At 32.9% G+C, this 18,148-nt stretch overlaps 5 protein-coding genes across 6 annotated transcripts; 1 reads left to right on the top strand and 4 right to left on the bottom strand.

The window, feature by feature from the left end:
* Nucleotides 1-781: 781 nt before the first annotated feature.
* On the bottom strand, nucleotides 782-2,369 carry LOC130897597 (jerky protein homolog). Its single transcript, XM_057806532.1, has 2 exons — nucleotides 2,319-2,369; nucleotides 782-1,957 (listed from the first exon to the last, which is right to left on the bottom strand). Exons 1-2 carry the CDS (start codon nucleotides 2,367-2,369, stop codon nucleotides 782-784), a joined length of 1,227 nt encoding a protein of 408 aa, XP_057662515.1.
* LOC130897613 (serine/threonine-protein kinase pakG-like) lies at nucleotides 2,074-8,470 on the bottom strand. The gene has a single exon (XM_057806547.1). The coding sequence runs from the start codon at nucleotides 4,333-4,335 to the stop codon at nucleotides 3,346-3,348; it is 990 nt and encodes a 329-aa protein (XP_057662530.1). The 5' UTR covers nucleotides 4,336-8,470; the 3' UTR covers nucleotides 2,074-3,345.
* A 3,544-nt stretch (nucleotides 8,471-12,014) lies between these two features.
* LOC130897125 (uncharacterized) lies at nucleotides 12,015-12,552 on the bottom strand. Its single transcript, XM_057805749.1, has 2 exons — nucleotides 12,308-12,552; nucleotides 12,015-12,244 (listed from the first exon to the last, which is right to left on the bottom strand). Exons 1-2 carry the CDS (start codon nucleotides 12,428-12,430, stop codon nucleotides 12,074-12,076), a joined length of 294 nt encoding a protein of 97 aa, XP_057661732.1. The 5' UTR covers nucleotides 12,431-12,552; the 3' UTR covers nucleotides 12,015-12,073.
* Nucleotides 12,553-12,910: 358 nt separating this feature from the next.
* Nucleotides 12,911-15,325, top strand: LOC130897285 (BRCA1-associated RING domain protein 1-like). Of its 2 annotated transcripts, none has more exons than XM_057806058.1 (2): nucleotides 12,911-13,548; nucleotides 14,317-15,325. In XM_057806058.1, the coding sequence occupies exons 1-2, from the start codon at nucleotides 13,084-13,086 to the stop codon at nucleotides 15,235-15,237; spliced, it is 1,386 nt and encodes a 461-aa protein (XP_057662041.1). In that variant the 5' UTR covers nucleotides 12,911-13,083; the 3' UTR covers nucleotides 15,238-15,325. The 2 variants fall into 2 exon arrangements, with proteins under 2 accessions (XP_057662041.1, XP_057662040.1); XM_057806057.1 differs by having other exon boundaries at nucleotides 12,949-13,485.
* Nucleotides 14,695-18,084, bottom strand: LOC130897286 (protein SEC13 homolog). The gene is made up of 2 exons (XM_057806059.1): nucleotides 17,267-18,084; nucleotides 14,695-17,076 (listed from the first exon to the last, which is right to left on the bottom strand). The coding sequence occupies exons 1-2, from the start codon at nucleotides 17,872-17,874 to the stop codon at nucleotides 16,743-16,745; spliced, it is 942 nt and encodes a 313-aa protein (XP_057662042.1). The 5' UTR covers nucleotides 17,875-18,084; the 3' UTR covers nucleotides 14,695-16,742.
* Nucleotides 18,085-18,148: the final 64 nt, after the last annotated feature.

Here is an 18,148-nt window from a genome sequence, read left to right as displayed (position 1 = left end):
TCTCATTATTTTCTTCTCGATTATCTTCAGGTCTTCTTAGTTATTATTTATGACAGTTGTTTCAATGGCGTACGCTATCAATAGTCTTATTAATGTTTTATATATTTTGTTCTTTTTACTAATATTTTTCTATTCTCTCTCTTATTATTTCTTTAGACGTTTATCTTATTGTTATTCCTAGATAATGACGACGATGATACAGTTTCAAATACGTATGTCTGTGTCTTTAGGTGGTTCATTCCTCTTTCATCTTGTTTTGCTATCTTCATGTATTTGTTTTTTTCTTGGGATGAGATGGGATTACTTATGTAAAAAGGTCCCTTTACCTTACTTTAGGTCCATTGACTCATTTCTAAGTTAGCATTTCTGAAAACGTTCATGATACCTATTACCGCTACACTTTACATTAACCGACGCGCATTTCTTTCACCAAGTCATCCTCTTCAGCGCCTAATGAGAAATTCAATTGTTGTATTTGAATACTAATAATTATTGTTTCATCTGGAAAATTAACGAATACCTGGAGAATCTTTAGTTGTTATTTTTGTAAAGTAATGATAAAGTTATAAAAATATAATATAAATTAAAAATTTATACCATACGTCCAAATTAGAGTCTATTTTAAGTTCGAGACCGTCTCTGTGCCGGACTACCGAAAATTCCGGTCTATCGACCGGTAATTATAAGCACAATTAGGTTAATAAATACAGTATGCAAATACATACAACAAAGTTTATTTTACATTTCATATAATGTATGTACACATACTGTAAAACATATTTCACTTAGATTTAAAAAAGTCACGAATGTCTTTTTGTTTTCTTGACTTTTGGTGTTTAGTATAAAATTTATTTCTAATGATATGGAAATCAATAATTTCTAAAGCACTGTAGCCAGTACTAGCCTCAGCAAAAGAGATAAATTTATTTAGTGATTCTGCAGCTTCTGCCCAGCTGATTTTTTCCTTTTCTTCCGTTTCGGCATCTGAGTCATTTTCTTCAAAATTTTGAGTAAACTGAGGGTTTACTACTATGTTCATAATGTCCTCATCGGTTAGTTCTTGTTCAACAGGCTCATTCTCGTCGATTAAAAGCCACTCCTCTACCTCATCTTCAGGCAGGTTTTTCAAGGGATTATCAGTACTTCTAACGACATTCAAAACTTTGGTCAGAGCGTCTGCAGCTGGCCAAAGTTTTCTCCAGCATTTTTGGAGTGTTGTATTTTTTACCTGGTTCCAAGACTGTGCAATAGCATAGACGGCATCTTTTACTGTAAACTTTTTTTGAAAATCAGTCACGTCACAGTCGGCATTTAACAGGCCTCGAATAAAAGACCATCTATAAAAGCATTTAAAATTTTGAATAACCCCTTGGTCCATGGGTTGAATCAAAGATGTTACGTTAGGTGGGAGCAGAGTAGCAACAATATTTCCAGAAACTAACTCATCTACTGGCGGATGGGATTTGCAATTGTCCAAAAGAAGGATGGCTTTAGTATGTTCTGGTAGACCAAGGCTTTTGAAGGATTCCTTGACCTCAGGCACAAAGTAGCGAAAAAAGCAGTCTTTAAAGAGGGCGGCAGTTATCCACGCATTTGATTGAGCATCGTATTGGTTAGGCAAGTGTGTAACATTCTTAAAAGCACTGGGTTTTGCAGATTTACCTATCACAAAAGGGGTCACTCGGTGGTTTCCAGACGCATTAGCACATAGCAAAACGGTTAATCTGTCTTTGTTTTTTTTTAAACCCTTGGCTGCTTTTTCTCCTCCCCCAGCTAGTGTAGATGTTGGTAAACATCGCCACAATAGCCCTGTTTCATCAGCATTGTAAATCTGTTTAGGTGTTAAATCATTATCAGCCACGATTTTCTCAAACTCGTATTTGTATTTTTCTGCAGAGTTTTGGTTTGCTGAAAGGGTTTCTCCAGTTACATCAAGTCTTTGAATTCCATGCCGAAACTTAAAGTTTCTGAGCCAACCATCAGAATAATTACAATATACTTTCAGCAACTCCTAAATCCTGGCCTTTTCAACAATCATTGGCCCTGTTACTGGATTTCCTTCAGAACGTACTGCACTAAACCATTTGAACAATACACTATCTAGCTGTTTCAGCTTTGTTTTTTTTTAATGTTTGTCTAGAAGCCAATTTTTCAGTTGTTACCGATTGAGAAGCAAACTTCATTAGTTCATCTTGTTGTGTTTTAATGTCAAAAATAGTTGATGAGCCAATATTAAACTCATTCATTAAAACGTTTCTATTCTCGCGTTTTTCTAGCGGTTTGATGATTTATAGTTTCTGATTGAGAGTCAGTGTTACGTGTTTTCTTTTCTCTCCTTTTGAACTCGAAGGCTTAGGTTTTGAAAACATGGTCACTGTACAGTTTGAACGAAAATCACTTTTTTTATAAACAGTTTCAAAAGTTACTTTTACTGCGATGTGAAAGGACACAAAACAACAACGCACAAAAAAATGGCGAAGTCGCTTCGTGATTGATTAACGGAGCCGCACTGCACCTGAATTTGTTGTGACAGCTGAGACTAGCCGGATGCTAATTGTTTCCGAACAATACCGAGCGCTTCCGGATGATCTCGAACTACCCCGAAAACTTTCGAATAGCTCTCGAGCGGTTTTATTTGCTTTAGGCTGAGGCCGCACTACGATCTTTTTCAGCAAGCGGTTAATCGCTACAACCGCGAAACCGCTTGAGACGCACACACCACGATAAAAAATCGCTAAACGACCCGCAGTTTGAAGATGGATTTCAAGGTAGCAGTATGTGTTGTTGCTCTGATAATAAGAAATAGAAAAAGAAGACGTCAACGCAAATTTCGAAAATATTGGATCCTTCCACTTACTGGGCGTAGATTTGAGAAAGGTGTCTTTCATAAGAAGTATCAAAGCTTAAGAGACCATCCTGATAAATTTTTTAATTACTATAGGATGTCAGTAGCCAAGTTCGATAAGATTTTACAAATTGTGTGTCCGTACATCACCTTCATGGATACAAAATTTCGCAAATGTATTTCACCAGAGTAGCGCCTGTCTGTTACTTTGAGGTAAGTGAGAAAAATAGACATTTCTAATGTACTTTAGGTATTTTTATTATTAAAAAAACATAACAAAATTATTGTTCCTGAAATTGCGACAGATAATTGGCAACTGAAATTTCTTGTTCATTAATTTGTACATATTGTGGCTAACTAAGTTGTTGAAAGGAATTCACGTGTGCTTGTGATGTTGGTGGGGCAGAAGTAAGCGGCAAATAGATAGTTTGTGTTGTAGGTCCTTCAACAATCTGTGCATATGTCTGTTGCCCAGTCGATATTATCTCTTGTTGGATGATCTATGGCTTTTTTCTTGCTGAGGAAATAGCCGGCACCGGTATTGAAATTAATGACTGTATCGGTAAGGTTGGAGATGGAGAAGGGGAATATGTATATGATTGCGGAGATGGCGTTGGCGTTGATGACACATGTGATCTTGATCTATTTGTTATTGAATGTGCGGACGGCACTGATGTTGAAGCTGGCGATTGTATCAGCATGGTTGGAGATGAAGAAGGGGAATATGTGTGATATGGTTGCGGAGACGGCGTAGGCGTAAATAACATATGTGACCTTGATCCTGAATAATAAATTGGTGTTTCGGATGGACAGAAAGATTTGGCTTTCTGCAAAATATTTATAATTTCTATATTAGCAAAATGTTTTTGATCATCATTAAGTTTGCGTAACATTGGTACAATCATTTGTGAAAAGTTTATGTCTTCATCATATTCGCACGTATTCTGATGTGTATTTAAAGAATTTAATAATTTTTGTTCATAATCATCATTATTATTTTGACTTTTGGAAGCCTTCTTAGAGGACGTGGTCCGATTATTATTCGTAGGCTGAAGATTTTCGATTTCGTCAGCATTAGGATCATCTTGTGAAGGAGATGGAATATTGCCGCTCGTTTCCCTTTTTTGTAAAGATGGTAACAAAAATAACAGAGAATCAAAATGAACATATTTCTTCTTTTTTATAGCACCTTGACCAGATTTCTCACGTTGCATAGCTAATTCTTTAGCAAAGCAATCGCGCATATCCTTCCATTTCTTTTGTATTGTACTGCCTGTAATAAAAATGAAATATATTAATAGATTTTTTTTCAGGTATCTTGCTAGTGGAAACAGTATGAAGTCGCTGTATTTTGAATATTTGATTGGTACAACAACACTAAGTGAAATAATTGAACACACATGCAAGTGTTTGTGGATATGTTTGCAACCTACATATATGCCTGAAAAAACCGAAGAAGATATAGCAAAACTTTTTTTTTGAAAGAACATATTTTCCTAATTGCCTTGGTTCCATAGATGGAAAACATGTACGAATAGAAATGCCAGAAAATATTGGATCAGAAGCTTTCAATTATAAAAAATTTTATTCTTTAATACTATTAGCTATTGCTGATGCGGACTATTGCTTTTCTGCTATAGATGTTGGAGCATATGAATCGAATAGTGACTCAAGCGTAATCAAAAACTCGAATTTTGGCAAAAGATTTTTGAACAATCAAATGCATTTACCAGTATCTGCAACATTACCTAATTATGAGGAAGCCGGCCCACTTCTGTTTGTTTTCGTAGGCGATGAAGCTTTCCCACTTTCAGAACACTTAATGAGGCCATATCCAAATAAAAATTTATCCATAAAAGAAAGAGTTTATAACTATAGATTATCCTATGCCAGAAGGACTGTGGAATGTGCATTTGGAATTATGGAAAATAAATGGCGTATTATGCACAGACCATTAGACGTAAAATTAGATTTTTGCGACCACATTATTAAAGCTTGTTGCATATTGCACAATTTTGTAAGACAACATGATGGCAAACAGCTTTAAGTGACTCTTCTCAAGATTCAGTGTTGCAGCGCATTCCTTCAATCCGTGCGCGTTCTAGCAATAATGCTATGGATATAAGAAACTTATATGCTGATTATTTTACATCTCCTTCGGGCGCATTGAGTTGGCAATATGAAAGTATTTAAAAATATCCCACCCGAAAAACGAAAATGACTATTTTATTTTTGCAAAAACACGACTTGCATTGTTAGTTGGAAATACCTATTCATATTTGAGGCGTAGAATTCCAAAACCAGCCAAGTCCATTTTTAAAAATTTTTCACAGTTGGCTGATAAAGGTCACATATTTTTGTGTTATCAGTGAACAGCTGATGTTATCTCTTCTTTTTTTTCTTTGCCACTTAGATACCAGTCCTCTAACAGCAATACAAAATTTTCGAGAAAAAAAAATTAATTTACCTAAGCCTGGCAGCCAAATTCTTTTTGGAGTTAGCTGATTTTGGAAACCCATAAAAATATTATTTATTTAATTATGTATTTTTTTAACTCATATATTTATTGCAATTTATATTTTCACCATATTTCATAGCTATGGAACATTGGGTATTGCAAACATAAACAAATAATAAATAAAAATAAGTTTTTATTAATTTAGTATACAAAATTATTAATTATTACATCAGAAATTTTCTGTTCTTGTGATTGATTATTGGTGAATCGCATTTTTATAATAATCCAGCTCCGGCAAAGTTGCCCAGTCTGGTCCATAATGTTTTTTTAACAAATTGTCAACATCAATTTTCTTCAATTCTGAAACTAATCTATTTTTCGGAGGAATACTCTCTATTCTCTCACCGAGGTTTTGGAAACTTTGGTTTTTTTTGTGAAACCTTTGAAAACACCAACATCATTTCTATAATAGGCTTCCCCCTTTATCAAAACATTTGAATGGGACTTGTTCCTCCGTAAAACAAATCTTTTTGCTTTGGCAAATGAAAAATGCCACTGTCCAGGAGGCTTAATGTTGTTGGATAGAGCCTTCTTCCAATCGTACACTTTTGGGCTGAGATTAATCGTGGTTCCTTGGTTTGAAAAAATGTTGACGTACTCCTCAGGATCTATTATTACACTTTTTTGTTTGATTTCTTTTTCGAGCCTACCAAATACACGGTCGGACGGTAAAAACGAATGTCCTACTACAGGGAATACGATCTCTACCTCTTTTACATTGTGGTTGGCTATCATCAGTAGCCAAAAGGATAGCATTCCGATTAGAACAGAATTTTTATTTTGTCCCCCACAACCATCACAAAAAATTTTAACCGTACTCACATGTGGATCATGAATATTTGAAAAATTGACAAGGTAGTCATATACCGCGGAAGCAATTTCATTGGAGCTTTTCCGGTGTTCAACTTCATCCCAATGATATATAAAAACATTTTGTTTCGTTTGCTTGTCCCTTGAGCTTCCCTGAACTATTGTAAAATTGTCGGCTGTAATAGGCACTTTGATCAGGGACACGAGGCAAAGTTTGGTTCTGGATCTGGCTGGATTTGGAACAGACCTTATTTTTGTAGGGCAATTTTCAATATGATTTAACCGCTTTTGGAAGAAATCCTTCCACCTAATGATAATCTAATAGAAAAACTATTAAAAAAAAATAAATAAAAAAAAATCTTCGAATTGGACTTGGCTGGTTTTGGAATTCTACGCCTCATTTCGTACCTACTAAGTCGCTTTCGATCTTAAGAGTTCGACAACAGTTTGAGTTTTTAAATATTTATATACATATACATATAATCTTGAAATAAATAAACACTAATAAAATAAACTTACCTTTTTTCTTCTCTCAGCCTCCGACAGTCATCCAATTATTTACTACGTGTTGGAACACTTCCTCCCAAAGTTTATTTTTGATATTTCTATCGCTATATTGACGCAAAGAAGTGTCGTACAAAGCTGGTCTTTTCTGCACTTCCACGATGATTTTTTGAGATAAACTTTCATATTCTGGTTCTACAGACTCCGACTCGATGGATGACATGGTTGAAATTGCGCGCCAACGTTCTGCTCTGCAAGACGGTCTACCGAATACTGACCAAAAAACCGCCTGCGTTTACGCCAGTGCGTGCGCGTCAACCAAGATCTATAGATTACAAATTTTGCAGCGGTTTTTACCCGCGAGCATTTTGTAGCAAATCACAGTTTTAAAATCGGTTTAACCGTAGTGCGGTCTAGGCCTTAAAGACACACTTTTGGAGAAAACCAAAATTTTTACAATTTTCCGGAGCGATGCCGGACTATCGGGCATGCCGGACTAATGGACTTCTACTGTAATACCGTAACTGTCGCCCAATAACTATTTTTTTTTTCGCAGCTTCTCTTTCTCCACTGATTTTGTGATGTTATTCTTTGGAAGTGTTGAAAAGATATGCTTTTTTATTTTTATTTATTGAAAATTTTTCGATAATTAGAGAATAGTATATTTTTCTTCTAGGTAGAATTAACGTTATATCACCGATTTAAGTATATATGTTATATAAAGATACCTGTATTTTAACTATTTCTATTATGCCAGAAGTGTACATGTTTTCCGAATCCCAATTTTGTACATTTAGTCAATAATTCTTAGAATTGATATGTATCCTTACATCATTTTTTCATGGGCTATTTACTTTGCTAAATTAAGTAACTTACATGACGAATAGGTTTTATCTAGTTAGAATTAGTTTTCACTACATGTCTATAGTCAATAATTGAGTTGATAATGGAATTATGACTAGCAACTAGTTTGAAGCTAATTGTATAGTGGATCCCATCGAACTGGTTCAAGATAAAATGAACAGAGTGGGTGGTAGATTCAATCTGTTGTGAAGGAGACATATTTTAAAATTTGAAGACTTGCAAAAAGCAAAAACTAATCATTACAATGGATTTACACCTCCTGCGCATTAGATTTCAAGTATTGATTTGCTGGACAGGAGACGTGGTTAGAATAATTGTAGCACTGTCAAGAGTTTGTTTGGATACTGAATGAAATATTTGTTTTCTCAGTGGGAAAAATAAGTTTTCAAACAATCACTGATTTGTACTGGAATGTGTAACTAATCTGACACTCAGCTTGTTGTATTAAAGATTTTATGAGATATTTTTATTTCTATTATTAATTAGGACAATAAATACACATTTGGTATAATGTTGAGGTATTTGCCTTTGTCATAATATTGAAACACTGTATATCAAAGGCATCCATTTGTAAACCAATTACTTTCTGTATTTGCTTTCAAATTGTGCGCTGACATGGTGGTAAAATATTGATTTATGTATATTTGTATGAATTTTTATGATTATTAAAAAAGTAACTTTTCTATGTAGAAAAATATATTAGTAAATGGCCTATGAAATATCGTCGGTGCGAAAGATTTTTGAATTTTAACTAATAAGTAAAAATTGAACCGGATTTTTCACAAGAGAAATTATTTTTATAAATGGGCGATTTTTTGGTAAAACGAGTCAAGTTTGTGTTTAATTTATCGTTTTCCTTCTCGTTTAATTGTTTTATTTATAAACGCGAAGAAAATTGTAAGTTGTAAGTATAAAATATAATTTAGTGAAAAATATTATTTTTTATTTTTATTTCCTGATTATCAGTTTCATAAAGAACTACAGATACATAAACGTATTCAACGAAATACGTTGCTATGGAGTGTAGAGAAGGAGGAACATCTCTGGGTTAAAAAATGTGAGCTGATTTTTGATGGGAAAATAGGTGGCGCTGATTATAGAGGGTATTCGCTTGAATTTTACGCGCTGATTTGAAAATAACTGTATAGTAATGCTTTAAATAATGCACCGTGATAATGAAATTAGTAGTATTAAAATAATGAAACGATTAACAAAACAGAATCTCGTTAAATTAGTTAGTTTCAGATATAGTAAGTGTCTAACTTCAGATCTCAATCCCATAGTACAATCAGCGCCACGTATTATCCCTACAGAATTCAGACCATATTTTAAACGTACCGTCCATAAGAGATGTTCCTCCTTCTCTACACTCCATATACGTTGCATTGATATTCTGTTCTTCTTTCCCTTCTCTTTAAAATTGGCCTTTACCTATGTAATTAAGCAGAATATTCTAGAGTATTCCTGGAATATTCTTGCAGTTGTAGAAGAGAAAAAAAAATGGATTTCTGGAATAAACGTTGATGACTATGAGAATAATTTTTCATCAGGACCCACCAATTAAATAGTACAGCAGATCAATAATATAAATTACAAGTTATTATGACAGAAATATACAACATACACCTGAAGTTTGGAATAGTTTTGGAAATAACGTCATCAACTGCCTTGTCATCATTTTCTTGCATTTCATTTTTATAAATATTCACAATCATTTGTTTTTAGCTAGCATTAAAACTTCTTAACCGTTGTATAGCAAATGTCAACAACTTGTATCAGCTGTATGCGTGTCAGATATGTTTAAGAAAATAACACAACAGACAAAAATAAACAATCTCATTGCAGTATGATAATACGATGCCGGGTGTCGTCCCTGTACTACACCTGATCTAAATACTTGCAGCTGTCACGCTGCATTTGCCCGGGATATTTACATGCTGATTTTTGTTGTGGTTTACTATTTTTCTTCGATAAATAGATTTCAATAGGGGTTTGGAGACAAATATCATTGACAGAAGACAGTGGACTGTTGACTCTCAGTCCACAATACTATATAATAGAGCCACTTGGTACAAAGACGAATAGGTTGGCCAGAGCAGATTTCTGCGAAGGATATCCCAAAATAAGTGAATTTTTTCGCTTCGGGGCCATCTTCATTGACTCTAGAAAGATTAATCTGAAACTGCAAAAAGTACTACAAGAACTGATGAGCGATAGCTGCAAGGTTCAGCTCTTTTGGGTGCCCAATCCCCAGGCCAACGGTTAAACTGATTCGCTAGCCTGATTGGGATAAACAAATCTACCAATGGGCCCAGAACCCACATATCAGTAGTCTGCTCGCAAGAAACTGCAGAGATAGATTGAAACACTTGATACGAGATAAGATGGTCCCTCTGCCTCTCACCAATCAGTAGCTCCACTTATATAGGCGCGAAAGTCGATTGCTGGTGAATGGAGGAGTAGAAAATACAGACTACGTGAGTTTCCAGCACTCACATGTGCGAGGTTTAAACAAATGGGCAAGCCTATCAGTTTGTTTTGTGATGTTAAAAGTTTCAAGTTAAGGTGCCTGATTACCCTTTTCAAAAGATATCTGCCTTTGGTAATTTTAAGTGACTCTGACGACCCACTAGCCAACTATGAACAATTTTATTATTTTTTTAAATTGACACTTCCATTTAAACATATACTAACACTATTTAAGAATCGAGTGAAGAAAGTTTCTTCTTGGACAGTCTCTCTTTGTATAATACAACTGTGTTAGGAAGGGAAATTCTAATCAAAGAATGAAATGTTTAAGAATACCATCAGTGCACCAAAATATAACTATTCTAGAGCACATTATTTTGTAAACAAGAGCTGCTGATGATTTATTGATGTTCGTGTATTTTTTAAAAATCTAAGATTGTGGTTCTGTGCAATTTTTTAATCGAGAACTAACATTGATACACAGGTAAAGTTACAAGTATGTTTTCTGTATTTTAGGGCTGGATAATTGATCCCTACAATAATTATTCATTGAAAAATGCAGTGCTATACCATTCGACAAATTTGTCTTGGAAAATTAACTCTTTGAATAAAAAGCTCTTACGCACAGACACAAAAAGTTTAGTATGAGGATCCTTATTATAAAAGTAAAGACACAAAGGACCCCATTATAGAAGTCGCATAGTAATTAATCAAACTGACTTACAGCAGCAGTGATTACCAGTTGAATCAAGAAGATTAAACTCTAATTCTACGCAATTCGTATTAACCACACAGCAGTATACAAGGTCTGCTAATGTTGAACATTCTCAACCCAAATATTCAGTTCCCCTTTATGAATCAAATATGATACTTGTCAATATTTTTAAAGGTGCAAGTGTTATCCTAGATGTCTAAACCTAAAGAATTCCAATCAATGACCTTAGTACCTACTAGCACTAGTACTTAGTAGTTTGGTAATGTCATACTTTTAATAAGTATACGTGTCGATCCAACAATAAGTCTTCAGGTAACGAAGCAATAAAAGAGAGTATATCTTGAGATAGATTTCTACTAACATCATCCTCTAGTACTTGAATCACCCTGATAATCCAAATCATCAACAAAAACGTTTTGTATTAATGTATAAAGAGTATAAATGACCACTTATATCAATCTAAAGATAAAGGTATGATAAATTCAAAGGTCACTTCAGTACTCACTTATGACACCTCAAAAAATAAATGTCTTTGGATTAGATTTGACTCAGTTATTGGGTGTGTTTATTATACAAAAATATACAGTAAGAAAAGAAACTGACATAGCTGAAGAAACACTTGGTCAGGGATTTTATATGAAGCTTTCTGCAACAATAAAAAAACGTTATGCTGTACTTTTATCACTTGTATAGTTCAGAAAATTAGTTGCTTGAATTCCAATTTCTTCTGTTGGTACTTATATGCAGAGCAGAAAAAGTTCTTTTAAACTCTAAAAAGATTTCATTATATTGAAACCTTCCAAGAAAGCTAAATTTCTTGCAAATAGATGATTACTGATAAAAAAGAGATAAGGATGGGTCATTGAAGAAAAATGGAAAAACAAGAACACAAATATTATGTCAAGAGTTGCTTGCTACTGCTGGATGTTTTTCTTGATAAAATATTTTTGTCTTGAAAAAAACATTGTTTTTGTTTAGCCGTTGCTGGCATATATTCATCTCAATCCATATAATTGCTGGTATTAAGTACGAACAACTATATTTTAGAAGCCAAAATTTGTACGGAAAGATTTAAAGCTATGAAGTTGTTAAAAAAAAAATGAAAAAAACCCTTTTTTCACTAGATGTTTGATCGGGACATTATAGAGAATTATTGTTTCTGATTTAACGAAACATAAAAACGTACCACACAGTTTCTTTTGAAAAAATCCAATGTATATACAGGAAAATATGCAAATAACCATTATACAAAAAAAATCTCGGCAAATTGGGGGAATAAAAAACGTTAAAAATCTATAAATAATTTACTTACAAATATTCTAATAGTACCTACATCTTTTCTCAACAACTATTTAATGTTAGGAAACTTTCTCAACAGTGCATTCAGTTGCTTATGGGACATTTTCTTTTCTCCAGGAGTCAATACACCTTTAGCTTCTTTTTCTTCTTTTAATTTCTTTGCTTCCAAATGGTTTTTATAACACTTTTTAAATGATTCAATTTCTTTCGAACAAACGACCTGATTAAATTCATTTTCTTTAAAGCAAGCAAACATTACAGACATTTCATAAATACAACATACATCAGAGGATTTCCCACCTTTACCAGAAACGGCTCCTTTCAGCTTTAAAGGTAGTAATTCTTTAAATGGAACTGGCTCTTTAGGAATAGGCCTGGCCACAAAAAGGCTACTGAATATCTTCATCTTAATTTATTAAATATACTAATATTTTTTCACTCGAGGAATACTCATTTTATTTTAGGTTAAGTGTCAACCATAGATCACCTTTGATGTCAGCAAAGATTGTCCTTTGATCTCATAGTGAAAAAAATTCCAAACTAATCCCCTTCATTAACTGAATATATATAATTTTAAAATTACTCTATGCCAACATAATTTGAGTGATTGATTTGCAAATTAGAAAGTTATTAAAGTTTATCTACGGCATATTTTTTTTTGAAAATAAGAATCTATTAGAAATTTTAATTACTTGAGTGCTAAATGATTTCACATTTGGTATATCTTTGGTCTTAACATCTCTGTCACTTTCTATTAATTATTTATATATACTAGTATATTATCAATTATAAATAACCAGTAGAGGTAACTAGCAAAACACAAATCCTAGCTGTATGTCGTCAGACAAAATGCCAATAGAGAGAGAAGAAATAACCAGTGGTTGTTAATGCGGTCTAGAGTAGTCCTGTAATATATTGCTATCCCGCCAAAAGTGTAATTTAACTATTATTAAAAATTAATATCGTAAAATCAAGTATGTTTTCCTTACGAAGGATATTAGTTTAAACTTTAATACCGTTTTCAAGTTCTCTTTCGTAAACATTTTCAGTAAACACATAATGGAAATTGATAAAGTTGAAACATTTCTTCATCGGTTAGAAGACATTCTGAAGTGCACGCAATGTGGAAATCAGAATAAAGTTCTAGGTCGATTAAAAAAGTGTGGGCATTATTTTTGTAAGACGTGTATAAATAAAATGGATCAAGGTTGTCCAAAATGTAAAGTGTTTGTTGAAGATAGTGAAATAGACTGGCACAATTTTTTCGTTCAAACGGAAGACTTAATTTCTAGAGTACACAATTCTTTATTAGTTGCGTCGCAAAGAAACGAAGTGAATAGGATAAACACTATTTTTTACCAAAACAAAACATATAAACTTAATTTTATAGCAGAGCAAAAAATAAATACCAAAGGCGAGACTGCTCTACACGTTGCTTGCAGACGAAAAAAGATAAAAGAGGTGAATAATTTAATAACACATGTGGATATTAATGCACAAGATTTTGCGGGTTGGGTTCCCATGGTAAGTTTAATATTTTCAAAGTTTCATTTTTCTTTTATAAATATTAATATAAATAAAGATTCCATAAAAAACTTTCTTTTCTCTCCATATGAGTCGACCTTCTAGACAATTCTCCTCCAAGCTAGTCTGTTCTTCACCAAAGTTCTCCATCCTCTCACATCCATTGTTTGTAAGTTTTAGTGAACTTGACCTGTCCATCTGATGTGGAGTCAGCCTATTTTTCTACAGTTGTATATTTTGGCATTGATGATTCTATTAGGCATATGGTTGTCTTCCATTCTTTGAATGTGGCCAAAGTCAATCTCTGGGCTATCTCTATTGAATTTAATGATGTTTTCAAAGATTTTTCTATTATTTTGGATTCTCCAGTCTGCTTGTTCACTCTAATTCCTCTTTTTGTGCCATCACCCAATATTCTCTGCCATAAGTTATGATTGATCATGAATACAGTTTTAGATTTGTTAATAACTAGGCCAAGCTCTTTACATTTTATTCCCACTTCTTTAAAAATTTCTGTCAGTCTATTTCCTTCAGAAATGTAGATCAAATTATTATATATAGTTCCTCCCTAATATATTTGCTTGATTACTTTATGTAGCAGTATTATAAAGTGAACTCTAAAGATGAAATTAAAAAAATACATTTTATATTTGTGATGTTTTAATTCTACCTTCAAATTCATGGCTATATTGTTGATTAAAAAATCCAAATTATGCTTTAATTATAGTATTTCAGATGATCAGTTTTTTTAAAATGTTTGTTTTTTAGCATGAAGCTGTAGAAAGTGAAGATTACGAAGTTGTAGAATTATTATTAAAAAATGGTGCTCTAACAGATACTCCAGGACAAGATTACAAAACACCCTTGCATAAGGCAGTTATTTGTCAGAATTCACAAATTGTAAAATTATTATTACAATATGGTGCTAACAGAGATTCAATAGATTACTTTGGAAAAACACCAATAGATTATGCTCAATGTACTAAAGAAATCAAATCAATATTTGATGAAGAAATCGAAATAATAAATATAATGCCACAATTATTTTGTTGTAAGAAAATGGTAGCTCACTGCTACTACATAGATCCTAGTTATGAAGCAAAATTGAAACAAAGCAAAATAAAAATTGAAGAAAACTATAATGCAAAAAAAGTAACACATTTTATTATAAGAAGAACACATAAAATATCTATTAAAATTCTTACGGCAATGTTAGAAGGTTCTACAATAGTACCCCAGGAGTATATAGATAATTTTTTAAAACAAGATTTTTTTATTTCAATACCAGACTATACTTTTATCAATATACCTCTCTTAAATACTGGTATACAAAAATCATTGATGAACAATTTACTTAGGTTACCAAAATTATTTGATGGCATCAGTTTTTATATAACTAATCACACAACGCATGTTTTAATATATGATATTAAAGTTAAAAAACATAATTTGCAAAATGTAATCGCTGCTGGTGATGGTATTCTTTTACACCGAGCTCCAACTCCAACTACTTGCGAGATCAAAATTAATTTTCCATTCCATGCCAGTAAGACTAATGCTAAATGTTGTAATTATATAATATACGAAGAGCAGAAACCACCTTTATTGATGTATAATATGGCAGAATTGAAGCATAAATCTTCAAAGTGGCTTCTTGATTGTGCCTTGAATTTCACCATTTTTGATTGAAGCACTTTGATTTTTCTAGCATACTTAAGCAGAATTATTGAAGTGTATTCATCTGTTTATTAATAAAAAAATATTTTTTGTATATCAATGAATTTTTGTTATATTTATCAAAATTACATAGGGAATGAAAAAAACTGCTATAATTTCATTAATAAATTCAATTTTGGGTTGTTAATTATACAAGTTACCAAGAGTTTTAGTTAAAGGCAGATGTAGTGAAATTACAATGCATCCTTAAGGTTTATTGCTGTTTTTGACATTTACATCTCATCTATGACTTCCTCAATATTACAATGTTTTTCTTCTAATGTATTTTTTGGGTATGCTTGCAATATCAAAGCAATATAATATGTGAACTCGAGTTTCATCCTCTAAATATAGAATTTACAATCAGTTTCCACTAGATCTCATCAGGTGTTTGCTGATGCAGCAGTGTTTGATAATGAAGCCAGGATATGTAGCTTGTTTTTTGTTTAGATCCAAATACTTTTTAGGAGTGATTTAGCTGGGAAATGCACAGCTTTTTCAGTTTATTTTAAAAATCTTATGGGTGTATTATCTGAAAAACTCCAATACGTCTTTTGCTTCTACAAGTTTCTTGTCTGAAGCATTTCTATGTTATGACAGTGAGCATTATAGAACTAGTTGATGCAGAGTTTCTCTTTCCTATAGAATCCTACAGTGCTCATTTTGAGTCGACTTCCTAGACAATTCGCCTCCAAGCTGGTCAGTTCTTTACCAAAGTTCCCCATCCTCTCACATCCATTGTTTGTAATTTTTAGTGAACTTTACCTGTCCATCTGATGTGAAGTCAGCGTATTTTTCTACAGTTGTATATTTTGGCATTGATGATTCTATTAGGCATATGGTTGTCTTCCATTCTTTGAAAGTCAATCTCTGGGCTATCTCTATTGAATTTAATGATGTTTTCATCATTTTTTCAGTGAGCAATATAGAACTAGTTGATGCAGAGTTTCTCTTTCCTATAGAATCCTACAGTGCTCATTTTCTACTAGAACTAATATCATATCCTGGAGGCGGAAGTGCCTTGTGAAGAAAGCAGTGAGTCACTAAAGCTTGTTTGAGATCTATATACTTTCAAGATATAGTGGTATAAACGTTCATCTGGAGTGCTTCTCTTTTGGTTGCTTCCTTCTACCAAAACTTTCCCATTGAAGCATTTTCCTACATCACAAAAGAGTGCTGAGCTAATAATAAAATTTGTTTACTTAGAGAAGTTCCAGTTTCTTCAAAAAAATAGTTTATTAGCTAATTTTTGAAAAAACTTTGCTGTATTAACAAATATGTATAGGGATCACTGATAGAAATTGTTTTTTTTTTCAATATTTACATCAAAATTTGAGCTGTAAGTGTGTAGTAATTATTAATTAAAAATTTTTAATATCTATATATTAATTGAACAAATTGAGAAAAAAAAAGAACTGTATCTTATGAAGTTAACTAAATGTAGCTTATCAATTATATTAGCCTAAACTAAATGATAATTACTGAGCGTGAATCTGTCCTTGTCCTTTTGAAATATCACTAATACACTGCCAATTTCCTTCAGAGTTTTGATCCCAAAGTGTAATTTTGTTATCACCTCCTGATACAGCAAGAATATTTCCATTTAGTGACCAGCTTACATTCCAAACAACATCATCAAATGTATGTAACACTGTTGAATTCCAGTTAATACAGTCACTGCTTGTCCAAATGACTACCCTTCTATCTTGAGAACAGCTTGCAATGGTGTATCTGTGAAGACCTACTGATGGAGCCCAAGCTACATCTCTTACCCAATCAGAATGAACTTCCAATTTTGATTCTTCAACCCACCTAAAAAAATTTGTTATATGTTAAATTATATAATTTCATTTTTTTGTTACAATCTGTTTCTTGTAATTTGAAAATATGCCCTATTTGAAATAAATTTTTAACTATGCGCCTGGGACGTTCATCTTGTTTGAACTGAATTACAACTTTATGAAAAAGCTTGACAATATTACTGTTTTTATCAAAATCTTACCTATCGCCATCTTCTCTCCAAATTTTAACTAAATTGTCACATCCACCGGAAACTAACCGCCTAACTGGTGAAGTTTCTTGTTCACCACCACCAAAGACGGGAGTAATAGCAGGTGCCCAACTAACTGCATTGCATCCTATAGCATGAGCATTCTGAATTTTCTTGGCATCCCATGTATTACTTCCAACATTATAATTTAGTATCGAAATTGAACCATCACTACTACCACAAGCAAGAATCAAACCTAGCTCGGCTGGAGCGAATTGTACAGAATTAACACTAGAATCATGGTTAGCGTATTCATAATATTTTATCCATTTCCTTTGTTGCTCTTTCCAAATGATGACTTTTCGATCATAAGAACATGAAGCTAACAAGTTACCAAATTTTGGGTGACTCCAATCTATTTCCCAGACTGGACCATAGTGGCCCTTTAGATCATCCAGAAGGGTCGATGCACCACTTTTTATATCGTATACTTTAACACTATTATCTGATGAACAAGTAGCCAGACGTAAACCATAATAATCTACTTCGGCATCATGTATCATATCTTCATGACCCGTATCTATTGAATTCAAAATTGAAACCATTTTCAAATTTTTCATAAACCAAATTTATAACCCTAATTTATTTTTGACGTGTACCGAAAAATGAACACGTCAAAAAATTTAGCTGTGTTTTTACACTGCCCTGATACACCCTACATCGTAGTGTAATCATCAATAAATAATGTATATGATATTTTTAAAATTTATTAACTATAATTTGTGAAAATTGCATTTAGTTTCTCAAAAATTCCAAGATTGAAGGTCAGTGCAATACACAAAAATAATGCAGTAGAGTGTAAGTAACTGCAGCTTCCGAGCAATAATCAGAAAC

Source organism: Diorhabda carinulata, chromosome 8 (assembly GCF_026250575.1).
Source record: "Diorhabda carinulata isolate Delta chromosome 8, icDioCari1.1, whole genome shotgun sequence".
NCBI classification, from domain to species: domain Eukaryota; kingdom Metazoa; phylum Arthropoda; class Insecta; order Coleoptera; family Chrysomelidae; genus Diorhabda; species Diorhabda carinulata.
The sequence above is the reverse complement of the archived record's forward strand: the minus strand, read 5'-3'. Positions and strand labels throughout refer to the sequence as shown.

What these genes read in the sequence shown, in the direction of transcription:
- LOC130897597 (XM_057806532.1), bottom strand. Translation starts at nt 2,369, where the DNA reads ATGTTTTCAAAACCTAAGCCTTCGAGTTCAAAAGGAGAGAAAAGAAAA. An exon ending in AAGGAGAGAAAAGAAAACAC is followed by an intron (nt 1,958 to 2,318) that starts GTAACACTGACT and finishes AGAAACTTTAAG; the next exon opens with TTTCGGCATGGAATTCAAAG.
- LOC130897285 (XM_057806058.1), top strand. Translation starts at nt 13,084, where the DNA reads ATGGAAATTGATAAAGTTGAAACATTTCTTCATCGGTTAGAAGACATT. An exon ending in TTGCGGGTTGGGTTCCCATG is followed by an intron (nt 13,549 to 14,316) that starts GTAAGTTTAATA and finishes TTTGTTTTTTAG; the next exon opens with CATGAAGCTGTAGAAAGTGA.
- LOC130897613 (XM_057806547.1), bottom strand. Translation starts at nt 4,335, where the DNA reads ATGTTCTTTCAAAAAAAAAGTTTTGCTATATCTTCTTCGGTTTTTTCA.
- LOC130897286 (XM_057806059.1), bottom strand. Translation starts at nt 17,874, where the DNA reads ATGAAAAATTTGAAAATGGTTTCAATTTTGAATTCAATAGATACGGGT. An exon ending in TGGAGAGAAGATGGCGATAG is followed by an intron (nt 17,077 to 17,266) that starts GTAAGATTTTGA and finishes AAATTTTTTTAG; the next exon opens with GTGGGTTGAAGAATCAAAAT.
- LOC130897125 (XM_057805749.1), bottom strand. Translation starts at nt 12,430, where the DNA reads ATGAAGATATTCAGTAGCCTTTTTGTGGCCAGGCCTATTCCTAAAGAG. An exon ending in AAGGTGGGAAATCCTCTGAT is followed by an intron (nt 12,245 to 12,307) that starts GTATGTTGTATT and finishes GAATTTAATCAG; the next exon opens with GTCGTTTGTTCGAAAGAAAT.